The 15,968-nt window shown below is 41.8% G+C and overlaps 1 protein-coding gene across 1 annotated transcript in view; it reads right to left on the bottom strand.

Moving 5' to 3' along the window:
• Positions 1 to 2,664: 2,664 nt before the first annotated feature.
• The window catches only part of SPAG1 (sperm associated antigen 1), a 49,345-nt gene continuing 36,041 nt past the window's right edge, over positions 2,665 to 15,968 (bottom strand). The window contains exons 15-19 of the mRNA XM_037048281.1: positions 13,943 to 14,075; positions 11,992 to 12,118; positions 5,030 to 5,194; positions 3,516 to 3,884; positions 2,665 to 3,408 (exon numbers count right to left, since the gene is read on the bottom strand). Coding sequence (XP_036904176.1) covers positions 3,277 to 3,408; positions 3,516 to 3,884; positions 5,030 to 5,194; positions 11,992 to 12,118; positions 13,943 to 14,075 — 926 coding nt within the window. The 3' untranslated portion in view covers positions 2,665 to 3,276. The remainder of the gene's footprint in view (positions 3,409 to 3,515; positions 3,885 to 5,029; positions 5,195 to 11,991; positions 12,119 to 13,942; positions 14,076 to 15,968) is intronic.

The raw sequence follows: 15,968 nt of genomic DNA, 5'->3' as shown, positions 1-15,968 counted from the left end.
TGTTTTTGATGCCATTATGAATGGTATAGTTCTATTTTTTTAAAGATTTTATTTTTAGATGGGAGAAAGAGAGGGAGAGAAACATTGATGTGCAAGAAATATTGATCAACTGCCCTTCACACCCCCCAGCTGGGACCTGGCTCAAAGCCCAGGCATGTGCCCTGACCAGGAATTGAACCAGCGACCTTTTGGTTTGCAGGACGACACTCAGCCCACTGAGCCACACCAGTCAGGGCAGAAACGTTCTATTTCTTTTCCAGGTGTTTCATTGTTGGTATATAGAAATATAACTAATTTTAATACATTGGTTTTATATCCCACAACTTTACTGAATTTGTTGATTAGTTCCAACAGTTTTATTGTTGTCGCTGGGATTTTCTGTACAAACCTCAGATCATGTAGATTTTTTGATTTTTTTCTTCTGACCCTATGACTTCAAAATGTGTATCCTCTAGGTTATTGTCTTCCATCTGCTCTACTCTGATACAGATGCTCTCTATTCTAGTCTTAATCTCATTCATTGACTTATTCAGCTCCAGAGTCTGTTTGGTTCTTTTATATGATTTTGTTCATGTATCTTCTTAATGTCACTGGACTGTCTTGAGTAGTCACCTTTATAAGCAGGGAATATGTTCCAAGACTCCCAGTGGATGCCTGAAGCTGCAGATATCAAACCCTAAACATACTGGTTTTTTTTCTTACGTAAGCTACCTGTAATAAATTGGGCACAATAGGAGATCAACGATAAGTGTAAAGGAAAACAATTACAACAATATACTGTAATCGAGTTACACCTGCAGTGTTTGGGACCATCGGTAAGTAAACTAAGGGTTACCTGACCACAAGCACTGCACTACTGCAGTGTTGCTCACCTCGATCTGAGCAGTATGCAGCGTGGCTGCCGCGCAGGTGGGGATGACGCACACCCCAGGCAGGATGGACAAGGCAGGCACGAGAGTTCATCACGCTACTCAGAACTGTGCGCAAGGTAAAACACCAGTTGTTTATTCTGGGGTTTTCCATTTAACATTTTATAACTGAAGAAGCAAAAGGCAAAACTGTAGATGGGGGAATACTGTATTTCAAATTCTTTATCAGCTGCACTGCAGTGTTCTGTGGCTTTTAGCTTGGTTGTTGGAGAATTATCTTTCAGGGGTAAGGTTTTCTGGATTTTTCACATTCGTCGTATTTTTGTGTTGCTCTTTTCACATTTGAGGTAGCAGGCATTTCCTTAAGTCTTTCAGTGGTTGCCTTCGGATGGGACACTGTGTTTGTATTGCAGTATCAAGGTTTCCCTAGTTTGGAGTGGGAAGACTTGTTCCTCTGTCATGGCTCCCTCTTGTGGCAGAATACTTTATCTTTCATATCTTTTCTTAAACAAGTCTCCAGGCTGCCTGCTGGAAACCTCCTTTTTTCCCCAGAAAGTGGTGCTGTATCTCCAGTTTGTGGTTTCTCTCTTGCCCACAGACCCTGGTCTGTTTTTCTGAGAACACTCTGATGACTGGGCCCACTTTTGCCACCACACTCAGGAACATGTCCAAGGGTCTGACCACAGTGAAAGGTGGTGGCCATGTGGGTTTAGCACTTGGGGTGTTGGGGGTACCCACAGACCTGGTGGGGAGGGTGGAGGGATACTCCAGAGGCCTGTGGGCAGATTTCCCAGTGACGTCCTGAAGTAGTCGGAAGGGACCAGGTTCCTTTAATGTGCTTTGATATTCTTGTCTCGTTCTTTCACTTTCTCTTCCCTCCCTTCAGTAACGCAAGTGCCGCCTCAGTACTCTGGGTGCTGCTGGAGAGAAATGGACTCCTCTAGTGGCGTCCTGCACAACAGGACAGTCAGGGATTCACACACTGCTTTCCGCTGCCAGTAGGCACCTTAGCCCAGGCAGCTCGTGGTGGGTATGTAACTGGCAACAAAAGAGGATGTTTCCTTTTTATGTCTCTACTCTGAAGTTACTGACACACTCCATTGTTTACTTTTACAAACATTTAGTAGCATTAAAAAAAAAGACAAAACTATTTTGTTTGCTGGCAGACTCGAATTAAATACTATTACAGTTGATTTTCATTTATGAACAAAGAAGAGTTTAAAAGACCAATGGCATACTTTGGAAGGTACCATTCACCCACAATGATATTTAAAATATTCTACAATTACTTAAAAATTAGATAAAATAAGAATTAAAAGTCTTACTCATCTTTAAAATAAAATAAAATAAGAATAAAGTCATCTTTATAATAAAATAAGAATAAAGTCATACTCATCTTTCATCTCCACTTCTAAAGAATAAGAAAATGTTCCAAAAAAAAGAGAATTGACTAAAGACTATAGGAATAAATTTGATGGTATACTGATAGGAACCCAAATGTTTTATTTTAAGAAATACCCTTTCTCCAACTCAGTTACAAAGAGCTTCAATATGATGAGTTCTTTACTTTCCCTTTTATATTAAGGGAATGAATACGGTCATACTTAAAACAGGCATAAAAAAAGGGGGAAGAATGCATTTGAATATTTAGGAAAATACGGGTGTGACAATTCAAACAGAAATAAAGGCTTAGTTTGCTTTTATATATGTTGTTTTGTTACCACTTATATAAGCAATATATAAGGGAAAGTAGCTTTTCAAAAGTCTAGTAAAAAGTGGTAGAAATTTTTGGCAATTTTTGTTCTTATTAGGCAATGCTTCCGTATTAGAAAAAATAAGTTCCTCTTACAGCTCTAAACTGATCACCACAATTTATTTAATAACCATTTCATATTGTGGATTTAAGTACTGCATTTTATCTTAGCAGACTGTAATACACAAGTAGTATCAAATGGGATTTACATATATTAGCAGGAAATAAAGGTGATGTAATAACCACTGTTAATGATTTTCACTTTTGAAGATTCACTTTAAAGGAATACGTATCTGTCAAAGTCCACTTAAGTGGACTCCTTCAAAGTCCAAAGAAATGTAATTTAACTCAAATTTTTACCAAGTTATTAAAAGACAATGTATGACATAAATTAAAATACACCTTAAAAGTTCCAAATATACTTATGAAATATAAAGATGTTAACTTTGGTACATAAGAAAATATTTACAACTAATAAAAAGCAGACTGTAGGCTATACATGTTCTATGTATAAAAGTAAGTAAAATATTTATAGTCCAGACCCAGGGCTCTTTTCCAAGCAAGGTTTTTTTCTGGGCAACGGCATTACAGGACCATCTCGCTAGCATTCCCAGAGCCCATGTGGCATGGAAGAAACCTAGCAGTAATCGGGATTTAAAGCTCGTACTGCCTTCTCAGGGCCTGGACGTCTCCTAGGGTAAACTGTTTGTTTGCGGTGTCTGAGAGGCCATCGATAAGCTGTTCAAGTTGCTCCTTTTGGACCTTGCTAATTAGTGTCAACATCATCTGAAAGAAAGAGAAAAATTATATTAATATAAAACATTAACATTTTAAAGTTACAGAAAGCCTGAAAAGATATCAACCTTGTTTAATAAAGATACTTTGCCGCTTACCTTAAACCTCTCTGCTTTACTCAGATATAGAAGATGCTGATAGACCAGTGAGGGATCTTTATCAAGAAGATCATTTTTCAGAGACTGAATGAGGAAGAAGAATATATCCCCGTCCAGTTTGTTACTCAACAACGCTGGCAAGTCTTTCGGTTCAGTGATGGCTAAAAGATGTGCGCAGGCTTCTTCGTCTTTCCTGGCACTGAGAGCGTTTATGACCTGGCCAAACTCATAGGCGTTGTTAGGCTTGGTGATGGGCAGTTTCTCAAGGTGTTGCGGTGGCCCCTGGCTGGTGTCGCCCTTGTCCAAAGCATGGCGGCCGGCGCTCACCTCCTCGGAGGGCCCTTCCATCTCATCGTGGCTGTCACTCACCTTCGTGAGGGAAACACTGCGCTGTGACACATGCAACAGCCACCACCCACGTCCCAAGTTACACTTACTAAAATGGGAAGGGGCAGAAAACCCACGCATACTGTATTTTCCTCAAGTTCTAAGTGAGAAATACATACTTTGTAATGAATCATGACATCTACATTTTTTAGGAAGAGAAGTTTTAAGGTATTAGTAGTATTCATAAAAGTATTTTTTAGGTTTCAAGTGTTTTTTACATTGAAAAAGAAAACTGTTATTTTTATAATTTCCCATGAATAAAGCTGCTATGTAAAAGACCTTGAACAACTCTATCTCTTTATCATAACTTTTACATTTACTTATTTCTTTACATTTAATAGAGAGGTAAACTTTACATTTTTCAATTCTCTTAAAAGTTTTTAATTACTTTTACATTTTTTATATTCAATCGAGAAGTAAACTCGTACTTTTCAATCCTCTGAAAAGTTTTTCTTTCTTTTTAGAGGAAAACACTTCCTAGTCTCTCATATTTTAGCTTCTTACTCTTAGCAGAAATGTAAGATGGTCAATGAGATGATGATTAGTATTCAGGAATACGGAAGAATTGGTGACTGACACTCCTCACTAAAAGTGAAGCAGAAAGCTCCAGCACAGACGCTGAGTTATCTGAAACCACAGGGGTAGGTTTGAATTCGGGGTGGTCCAAGGTCTCCGAGGAAGCCGGCCTTGTCTCGGAGCGCTGAAGGGTCTGAAGCAAACCGGGAAATCTCTATGGGCGTGGAGTGCAGGGCCATTGAAACAAAATCAGTCCTGTCGGGATTTTCCAGGTTGACCCTGATGCAAACCTCCACCTCCCAGAGCAATCTGGGGTGGAGGCAACACAAACACTGGCAGGGGGGGTTAGGTGGGGGTGGGGGAGGGGGCAGGCAAAGAAGAGCAGAACCCAGCGCAGATTCCCAGTACTGTCCAGGGACCCAGCTGGGAAAAGACAAGGGCTAATTATCATGGCAATGGAAACATTTGTCTTGATAATTGGTTAAAATTTCTTCACTAAGCATTGGAATAGAAACACAAAATTTAAAAAATTTTTCGTAGGACTCACGTGACCTTAGAATCCAATATATGATCCCCCAGAAATACTTTGAAAGATTATCAAATACAAATACCTCTTGAATCTCAATTTTCCTTCTCTCCTTTTCTTTGCTGAATGATGCTGTTTTATCCTTCACTTTAAGGGATCTGGTCACCTCTTCCAGCTCCATCTTTGCCTCAACAATATTTGAGTCTAGTAGGAGAACTTTATTGAGATCATTTATACTTTTCTCATAATCCTGGAGGGAGAGAGGCAGAGGGAACAACTGTCACAGACCACAGGAGAGGTGGCACTGAGTGGCTGAGTGGGGGCGAGAATGCTGAGCAGGGCAGGGAGCCGGGCTACAGCAGGGTCCCCTTTGTACCACGGTTAGGAAGTTGGGCTCTGAGGTAACATGGGGCTCGAGTACTGTAACCCATACACAGCACACAGCCTCTACAAAACACAGAACACAGAATCTGGACTCAGAAGGCTCAAGTTAAATTCCGTGTCACCATAACCTCCACAGTGCCTAACACCTGGTGGGCGTTGGCTGTCTGCTAAATAAATGAAATAATGAATGCCCTATTAGCAGTGAAACTTGGAAACATCCCACTTAACCTTTCTGAGCTTCAGTTTTTCTTATCTCTAAAATAAGAATAACACAAGTTTGTCTATTCTAGTTTTTATGGGGCTGTACCAAGTAATACATGAATTAAAATAATAGGAGTGACTTAAACCTATAAAGAGCTATGCAGTATTAGTTGTTACCAGATTATCTTGTTCCATAAAACCCTTCACAGTTTTATACTGTTCAAATAGGCTAGAGCTGACATTTATTCTTCCATAAAGAGTCAGACAACACATTGGAGAGGTCAAGAAGAAAGAAAAGAAATCTAAGCTTAACAAAACACAGCACAGTACTGATGTGACAGGCCATATTCCAGAACTACAGACTGGACCTGTGTTTTGATTAAACCGAGATGAATTCTGTGAGGAGGCGAAGCATTCCAACAATGAGTAACCTCTCTCAGTCTTCATGACCTACCAGTAACAGCACACACTGGAGGCTGAGGCAGGGGACAGATAGCCACGGTGATGTGGCAATCCAGAAGGACTGGCGTAACGCCACGCCCCTTCTCCTCCCACCCAGCGCACGCCAGAACAAGGGCGATGGAGCAATGAATTTAAAGACAGAACCTTAAATCGCCTCTAATTTACAAAAAAGAAAAGGCAAACTATTTACAAACTGTAGTACCGTAAGTAGTATGAGTAACACATCTCTACATACCGCTGTGTTACAACAGCACTATGGGAGCCTGTTACACAAGAACGAATGGCATTGCCTTTCCATCCTACCTACGCGTCCTAGGTGGGGGGCCATGCTAAAAGGCAAGGAAGTGGGGCGGCAGGGCAAGTTGAGAGAGTGATAACAGCCAATTCTTACCATTCTCAGCCCTTTGTAAGTATTATTTTATCCTCACAGTAGTCCTCTAAATACTAACCTCTGTTGTCTGCATTTTCAAGATAAGAAACTGAGGCATAGGAAGATGATTTCTGGGATGAGCAAGGCACAGAGAGTCAGAGGTGAACATAACACGGCTGTGGAGCCCAAGTGAGATGCCTGAAAAGAGGGATTTGAGCCCTGGCTGGTGTAGCTCAATGGATTGAGTGCGGGCCTGCAAACCACACGATTGCGGTTGGATTCCCAGTCAGGGCACATGCCTGGGTTGCAGGCCAGTTCCCAGCAGGGGACTCACGAGAAGCAACCATACGTTGATGTTTCTCTCCTTCTCTCCTTCCCTTCCCTTCTAAAGATAAATAAATAAAATATTTTTTTTAAAAAGAGGGATTTGAGCTACAGCCTTGGGAATGGAAGTCCAATACCACAGGCATCAATACGACTTTTTCCATCAACTCCAGAAAAGTCAGTGCTTGAAGAGCACTCTGTCTGGTGGAAGGAGACTAGAGAATTCAGGAAATACACTTTGATGAGTGTCGAAACAGGCAGGCAAATGTGACAAGAGGGCAGGACAGGATGGGTAAGGACAGCATCGGGGGGAGGCAGTGGAAGAGGAGGGGGCCGGTTTGCCAGATCCCACAGAGTGGTCAGGCGAGGTCCATTCACCTGACAGGTGGCCGCGACCACATCTGTGTGCCAGGGACGGGAACACCATGGGAGAAAGAACAGCTGTGGTCCCGGCCAGAAGGGACGCATACATGCCATGAAAGGAAACAATAAAAAGCAAGTAAACAAATGAATAAACAAAATGAGTATGGACTGTCATTGATGCAGTTAAGAAAACCAAAGGTTGAGATGGATCCCAATGAGGGGGACGGGACCTCCCTTGGATACAGCCGTCAGGGAACACAAGGCCCAAAGGGGAGCGGGCTGTGCAGGGTGGGGGAGGAGGAAAGGTTAGACAAAGAGAAAAGTGTGGCTGTGGCAGAAAAAAGGACATGGACATTAAAAGTGACTATCAACCTCATTGGGCCTTATAAAAATGATGAAGTATAAATTGCATGGGTTTGTGATAGCATTTACTATTAATAGATGTGCTTAAACTCTAATCACAATAATTATTTTACAAGATCTTACTTGTTTTGAGATCTGGGTCTTGTAGCATCCCTAATTGGCTGTAAAGCCCATCAGGGAGGAATTCTGTCTTATTCACCTCTATGCTTCCAAAACCTAGCACAGAAGAGGCACTCAACTGGAGAAGCACGTCGTAAGCAACAGTAAAATGTTCAGTTATCTCCTCTTGGGAAGAACAGTTGTACAGGAAGGAGAGCTCTGTATTTTTTCGAAACCGGCACACAGGAAAAAAAATTAAAGCCAGCTAGAGAACAACCAGAAGGTCCAAGAAAGCAGTGTGTTCCACTGACAGCTCAAGGCAGGGCACCTGCCACTGTGGGCTCTTGTGACACTTCCTCAAGTCTGTCACCTGAGGAAGCAGGTCCAGGTATGAGTGATGCAAGTATAAACAGCCATAGCCTTTTCAGATCTGCAGTTCAACTCCCTTGACACATAACTCAAATGACGGGTAGCTGTAAGAGTCAAACCAGAAAAACAAGATGCCAGCCTCATAATTCAGTGGGATAGGATTACTCAAATTTAAGATTATCTTTCTGCATTATAATACAGTTTCTAGAATTCGCTCCATGGAAATATAAAACTCTGGTCTTCCATTAGGTACAACTTCTGACTTTCAGTCCGTCAGGTAAACAAGTTCAGAGTCAGGCAGCCAGAATGAAGTAAACCTGCCAGAAGAGTTGGGCTTGCATAGACCTGTCAGTCATGCAGATCTACCATCATGCACCAAAATCTATTAAGCTCAATGAAAGGTGAATTAATTGGCCCTGGCCAGGTGGCTGGGTTGGTTGGAGTGTCGCCCCAGACACCTAAAAAGGCTGCAGGTTCAATTCCTGGTCAGGGCACATACCTAGCTTGTGGATTCCATCCCCAGTCAGGGCACATGTGGAAGGCAACTGATTCATGTTTCTCTCTCACTTCTATGTCTCTCTCTCTCTCTTTCTCCCTCCCTTCCTCTCTCTAAAATCAATAGACATATCCTAGGCAAGGATTTTTAAAAAGTATATTGTTAAAATGTCCATACTACACAAAGCAATCTACAGATCCCTGCAAATTGCAACCTACAGATGCAATCCCTATTAAAATTTCAGGCATTTTTCATAGAAATATGAAAATCTTAAAACTTGTAATTAACCAGAAAATACCCCAAATAGCCAAAGCAATCTTAAAAAAGAAGAACAAAGCTGAAAGTATCACACTTCCTGACTTCAAACTATATTACAAAGCTACAGCAATCAAACCAGTACAGTATTGGGCATATATACACAGGCATAGATCAAAGAAAAAGAATGTAGCCTAGAAAAAAACCCTCACACATATGGTGAATTAACTTACCGCAAAGGAGTCAAGAATTCTCTTTGGTGAANTTAAGATTATCTTTCTGCATTATAATACAGTTTCTAGAATTCGCTCCATGGAAATATAAAACTCTGGTCTTCCATTAGGTACAACTTCTGACTTTCAGTCCGTCAGGTAAACAAGTTCAGAGTCAGGCAGCCAGAATGAAGTAAACCTGCCAGAAGAGTTGGGCTTGCATAGACCTGTCAGTCATGCAGATCTACCATCATGCACCAAAATCCATTAAACTCAATGAAAGGTGAATTAATTGGCCCTGGCCAGGTGGCTGGGTTGGTTGGAGTGTCGCCCCACACACCTAAAAAGGCTGCAGGTTCAATTCCTGGTCAGGGCACATACCTAGCTTGTGGATTCCATCCCCAGTCAGGGCACGTGTGGAAGGCAACTGATTCATGTTTCTCTCTCACTTCGATGTCTCTCTCTCTCTCTCTTTCTCCCTCCCTTCCTCTCTCTAAAATCAATAGACATATCCTAGGCAAGGATTTTTAAAAAGTATATTGTTAAAATGTCCATACTACACAAAGCAATCTACAGATCCCTGCAAATTGCAACCTACAGATGCAATCCCTATTAAAATTTCAGGCATTTTTCACAGAAATATGAAAATCTTAAAACTTGTAATTAACCAGAAAACACCCCAAATAGCCAAAGCAATCTTAAAAAAGAAGAACAAAGCTGAAAGCATCACACTTCCTGACTTCAGACTATATTACAAAGCTACAGCAATCAAACCAGTACAGTATTGGGCATATATACACAGGCATAGATCAAAGAAAAAGAATGTAGCCTAGAAATAAACCCTCACACATATGGTGAATTAACTTACCACAAAGGAGTCAAGAATTCTCTTTGGTGAAAGGACAGTCTCTTCAATAAATGGTGTTGGGAAAGGAAGGCAACATACAAAAAATGGAACTGGACCACTATCTTACACCATACATAAAAATCAACTCAAAATGAACTGAAGACTCAAATGTAAGACTTGGAACCACAAAATGAGAAGAAAACATAGGCAGTAAGTTCTTGACAATGATTTCTTTGGATGTGACACCAGAACCAAAGGCAACAAAAGCAAAATAAACAAAGTGGGGCTACATCAAACTAAAAAGTTTCTGTGTGGTAAAGAAAACCATTAAATGAAAAGGCCACCTACTGAGCAGGAGGAAATATTTGTAAATCACATCTAATAAGAGATGAATATTCAAAATATATAAAGAACCCATACAACTCAATCACAAAATAACAATCTGATTAAAAACTAGGTGGAGGAACTGCATAGTCATTTTCCAAAATAGACATACAGATGCGCAACAGGTGTATGAAAAGGTGCTCAACACACGATCATCAGGGAAAGGAAAATCAAAACCATGAGATACTGCCTCACACCTGTTAGAATGGCTATTATCAAAAAGACAAAAAGAAGGGGTTGACGAGGATGTGGAGAAAAGAGAGCCCTTGTGCACTGTCGATGAGAATGTAAATGGGTGCGCCTAATATGGAAAGCAGTATGAAGGTTCTTCAAAACTAGAAAGAGAACTGCCTTATGCCCTAGTGATCCCACCTGTGGTAATATATCCAAAGAAAACAAAAACACTAATTCAAAAAGATATCCCATTGCCATGTTCACTGCGGCATTATTTACAACAGCCAGGACATGGAAACAACCTAAATGTCCATCAATGGAAGAATGGATAAAGAAAATGCAGTATACCCTGAGTGGTGTGGCTCAGTGCATTGAGTGCTGGCCTGCGAACCAAAGGGTCACTGGTTAGATTCCCAATCAGGGCACGCGCCTGGGTTGCAAGCCAGGTCCCCAGTAGGGGGCGCATGAGAGGCAACCACACACTGATGATTCTTTCCCTCTCTCCCTCCCTTCCCCCCTCTCTAAAAATAAGTAAATAAAATACTTTAAAAAGGAAAATAAAAGAAAATGTGGTGCATATATGCACTGGAATATTATTCAGCCATAAAAAGAAGGCAATCCTGCCATTTGTGACAATATGGACAGAGCTTGAGGACATTACGCTAATTATCATATAACCTCACTTATATGTGGCATCTAGACAAACAAACAAACACCTGACCTCACAGATACAAAGAACAGATTGCTGGCTGTCACAGGCGAGGTGGGGGTGGAGAATGGGTGAAGGTCCTCAAAAGGTACAAACTTCCAACTTAAAATAAGTCATGAGGATGTAATGTAGAGTATGGCGACTGCAGTGGATAATACTGTATCTATTAATAGTCAGATATATCTGATGCTTGATTAGAGAGTGAATCTTAAAAGTCCTCATACAAGGAAAAAAATGTAACTGTGTGGTGATGGATGGTGAGAAGACATAGTGTGGTGATCATTTTGCAATGTATACATACAGCGAAGCATTATGTTGTACACCTGAAACTACTATTATATGTGGATTAAAACAAATCTTTGTGGAGAATAAAGACCCAAGACCTGCACACTTACAGTGTGGGAATTTCATTTTTGTTAGTTCTTGGTCAAGTTGACTTTTAAAAAAATACCACTTCGGAAAAAGTCATTTTGTTCTGTATGATCTGATTTTTCCTTGTGATGTTATTTTCTACAGACGTGACCATTCACTCAGCATATACAACTGTAATTATATGACACTTTCTTTGAAAGTGTAGTTTTTCTTAGAGAAGAACGCCTTCTATCATCTCATACTGACCACCAGCCAGTTGAAAGCCCAAGTCACCATGAGCTTCCCGATCTCTGACCTGTCTCTACCCTCTTCCACCTCACAGACAACCCTGACCCTTTGCTGGGGAAATCCAATGGCATGACTCAGTAAAAAGCATTCCTTTCCCTTAAAAGTAGACTTATGGTAGCTAGCAGCAGTCCTCAGGAAATCAGGAAATAAAGCATAATTCTTCAGCTGGTAGGAATCTTAGAAGTTATGTAGCGCCACATTACAATGAGGGGAAGTCGGAGGCCTATTCCAAGGATTCAGGGCTGATTCGTGGAGAAGGGGGATTACACCCCAGGGTAATCTCACTCCCACCCCACGGTCCCAAGATGGATGTTTGTGGACACCGCAGAATTCGTTCACAGCGAACTTAACATATTAAAATGAAGGTTTCCTCACCTTGAGTCCTTTATGAGCAAGAGCTCGTCTATAGTACGCTTTCACGTTCCCGGTGTCTATCTGAAGAGCCCGATCACAGTCCTGCTTGGCCTCTTCAAACTGGCACAGCTTCAAGTAACACAGAGCTCTGGTATAACGTAATGGAACTCAGTATTATGAAAGGAAAAGACAACATACCTATAAATTTAGACAGCTAAGAAAAATCAGAAAATAGCTCAATAAGTATGTTTCTATACCACAGCTGTTTCTCAACTGAAACCCAACACTTAAGTCCAATTATGGCATTTTCTGGCAACACATGTAATTACGGCTCGGGATATAACTGCAAAAACAAACTACAGCCCCGGCCTTGAGGACGAGACAGAACAATTAGGACAAGCAAACACGGTAAAATATCTGCATAGGATGCTCTGGAGAACACAGCTGAGAAGCTCATCAGATCCAGTGGGGCTGAGGAGAGGCGACGAACGGTCAGAAAAGGCTTCCTGGAAGAAGTGACACTTAAGTCGAAGCCCACACTATGAGGTGAGAATTTTCCAAAGCAAAGGCACCAGGGTGAGAGTTCAGAAGTGGGGAGGGGAGAGGGAGGCCAAGGGCCCAGTATGCGCATAGTTCTACGGAGACAGAGAATAAGATGTTCCTGATGGAGGAAGAGCAGGGCCATGTGGCCGCAGGGCAGGGATGAGACCGGAAGAGCAGGCGGGCCTGATCACCAGGGGCCTTGTAAGTCATGGCGGGGAAGGTGAGCTGTATGCTGAACCTAACAGGCTTTTAGAGAGGGGCTGACATGTTTGCTGTGTTCGCTACAACTAGGAGAAGGAAAGAAGAGGGAACAAGACTGCCAAGCAGAGCATGAAGGGTGTTGCAGACATCAGGAAGGGTCAGTGGTCATCCCGAGCAGGGGTGACGATGGTGGTGGAGAGAAAGGCTCCCACTGAGGAAACAGCACGTCGAGCTTCTGACACACTCGGAGAGAGAGGCATCACCGGTCAGGGAGGACAACCTGACATGAGAGCGGAAGGAAGAGGGGAGCTCAGGCCCGAAACTCAGGACAGACTTAGAGGCCATAACTGGCGGTGTTGAATGGGCCTGTAGAGGGAGTGAAATGGCCAGAGACCATAGAGAGCGAAAAAGGGGTCTACGCCTTTGGGACCCCAAAAATATCAGAGGGAGAAGGGGAAAGCCAGGCGGGTGAGCTTTCTGCACTGCAGAGGGTGGTCTCCAGGGAATGGCGGCTATTCATGCCCAGTTTCATAGAGGCTGAACAGAAAGGTAGAAAAACACCCGGTGGAGTCAGTGACAAAGCTTCGGCAAAAAGGTTACCAGAGGAAATCATACAAAAACCAAGCACTGAGAAGTTCAGTTAAAAAGAATTCATCTGAAATAGAAAAACTCATGCTGTGAGTTCCTGCACTTCTGGGACTATAACTTACTTTTCCTTATCACCCCTGACTCTATGTACTCCCTAAAATCCCCCAAATCATCACATTCTGGGTAAATATCTTTTACCAAAATGTGGTAAAGATGGCACCTGCGCGGCATTCTAGAACAATCTGCCCATTCCTACTGTGTACTGTAAGAGGACGGGCCCTTCCCTTAGCACTTCAAGAGAAAGGGCACTTCCGACACTAATTTGAAGGGCAGGTGTCCCCACTCGTACCGTGGAGGGCAGAGGGCTCAGGGCTGCAGCTGTAGTGAGGCCGCCAGCCGGCCAGGCCAGGCGGGGACGGAGGAGCAGTCAAAGCCTGAGCCGCGGTCTGTGCGAACCCTGCCACCCAGACCTCCCAGCTCACCACACCGCTGCCTTCGTCTCCCCAGAACTCCCACGGCCCCTCCTCTTAGCAACGTGCTATGCAAATTCTCAGTCATGGGAAAAAACTTTGACAATTAATTTGCCTATATTTTTAATAAGAAATATTCACATAAGTATATAGAATTAAAAAGAACTTGCCTGTTTGTATAAATGGCACACTCCTTATTGTTAATATTTAAGCATTCACTGTATTTACTAAGAGCATCTTTATAGTTTTTGTCTTTTACACATTGATTTCCTTCTTCTTTAAGGGTTTTAAACAATTTTTCATCTATGGAATCCAAAAAATAAAAAAGAGGAAATATTTATAGAAGCAACTCTACCAAATCTTACATGCATATGTAAGCAAATCTGGTGCTGCAGATTAACCTGACCCCACACCGTGCAGAACTTTAAGTCTAAATGGAGCAAAACTTGTGTACAATTAAAAAGATAAACTGGCTATAAGATGATTATATATAATTATGACACTTGAAAATAAAATACAAGTAATTCTATCATTTTATCCATATTGGCATGCCTTTTTTCTGCTATAGATACAAAAATCTAGTGTTTTATTAAATGATTATTTCATGAAAAATAAATGAATGAACCCATTAAAGCCTGTGGGGACATTTGTCCAGTACCCCCATTTCTTTGGAAGATCATACCTCCTCCACTTTCTGCTCCTGTGGGTTAAAGCCACCCCCACCCCCAGCTCTACCTTTTGGGGTAATCTTTGTTTGTTTAATCAGCACATTATATTCACGTTGCCAACATAATCTAATTGGTCAGGATTGGGCCTATGAGAGCCACTGAACTATAATTCGATTTCTGTGGCAGCGTCTGGTAGGGTGATCCTTGCTCCTTCCCGTAGAATGAGGGTGAAAGGAGGAGCTATGCTGCCATTGTATGAGACGAAGGGAGGAGAGTCGAAGGGAGAGTCTGCCTGAGAACGGGGCCAGCAGAGCAGGAGAAAGGCCACGGCAGAGACCTAAAGGAGAACGAGTCCTAAATCCAGCCGTCCCTGCAGCTCCTCTACCTGTGGACTTCTCCACAGTAGGAACATTAGGGTTGAGTTTTGTCAGCTGCAATCACAACATCCCAACTATTACCATCACACACTGTCTTGCAGTGACCACGGCTGACTCCCTGCTCGGGATCCCTTTTCCCCTCTCTGCAGGCACCTCCCAGCTCTCACCCTTCTCCTGTTCAGGCCCTGTGTTCAGAGGGAGCTGCGCCTACTGAGCAGGAACACAGGCCTAAGCCAACCACAACAAGGCATTTCTTCATCAGAGGGTCTGGCTCAGGAATGGGCATATGACCCATCAGAATAAGTACCAGCAGAAATCGAGCTAACAGAACAACAGGATAAAGAAGCTATGACTTTGGGAAAATGTATTTCCTCATTCTTAAATTAATGCCACCAAAAGCAATGGTGTTTCTCTCCTTTTGTACATTGATACGTGCAGACATGAAGACTGAATCTGCTATGGCTCCACTGTTTCCACCCAAAGCTGGAACCCTGGGTGCCATGCATGACTGAAGGGCCCACCTAGGCCCTTTCAGGTCCCCAAGACAAAACCATGCCTCACAATTTAAGTCAACAGATTTTCTGTTACTTGCAACCAAAGTTTTCCAATACACATGAAGTATTAAAATTTAAAGTTTTAAATCTATGTAGCAACTATATCCTATGAAATAACTTGATATAAAATAAAAATCTTTAACCTAAAATTTAAAATATACCTTTAAATTCTGTGATCTAAAAATCTTGAGAGTTGTACTGAGTTTATACTATAAACTTGAATGTAAATAATCTTATTTGTCCCTCTGCTCTAATGACATAAAATATTAATTTTTAATTTCAAATAACAGAATATTTTTAATGCTTTGAGTTTCAAAGTGATCTAATGACACTCCCCAAGAATCCTGGTATATGTAAGCCCTAAAATAAAATATTATAGGAGAGATTCCCCCCTCAATTTGCTAAAAAACTTTCCCTCAGCTTTTCTTTTAACATTTGTAAACCTTTGATATCCATTCTCACAAATAATCAATACACTCTGAACAGAAAAAGCTGATTATACTTGTACTTACAGTTAGCTATCATACACCTACAGTATGGTTAGGACAATATATGTACTAACCATATTAGAAACATGTTAGAAACAAATAGCCACCG

Source organism: Sturnira hondurensis, unplaced genomic scaffold (assembly GCF_014824575.4).
Source record: "Sturnira hondurensis isolate 20B ecotype Veracruz unplaced genomic scaffold, ASM1482457v3 Scaffold0006413, whole genome shotgun sequence".
In the NCBI taxonomy this organism is placed as follows: Eukaryota; Metazoa; Chordata; class Mammalia; order Chiroptera; family Phyllostomidae; genus Sturnira; species Sturnira hondurensis.
This window is presented reverse-complemented; position numbering and strand designations above follow the sequence as displayed.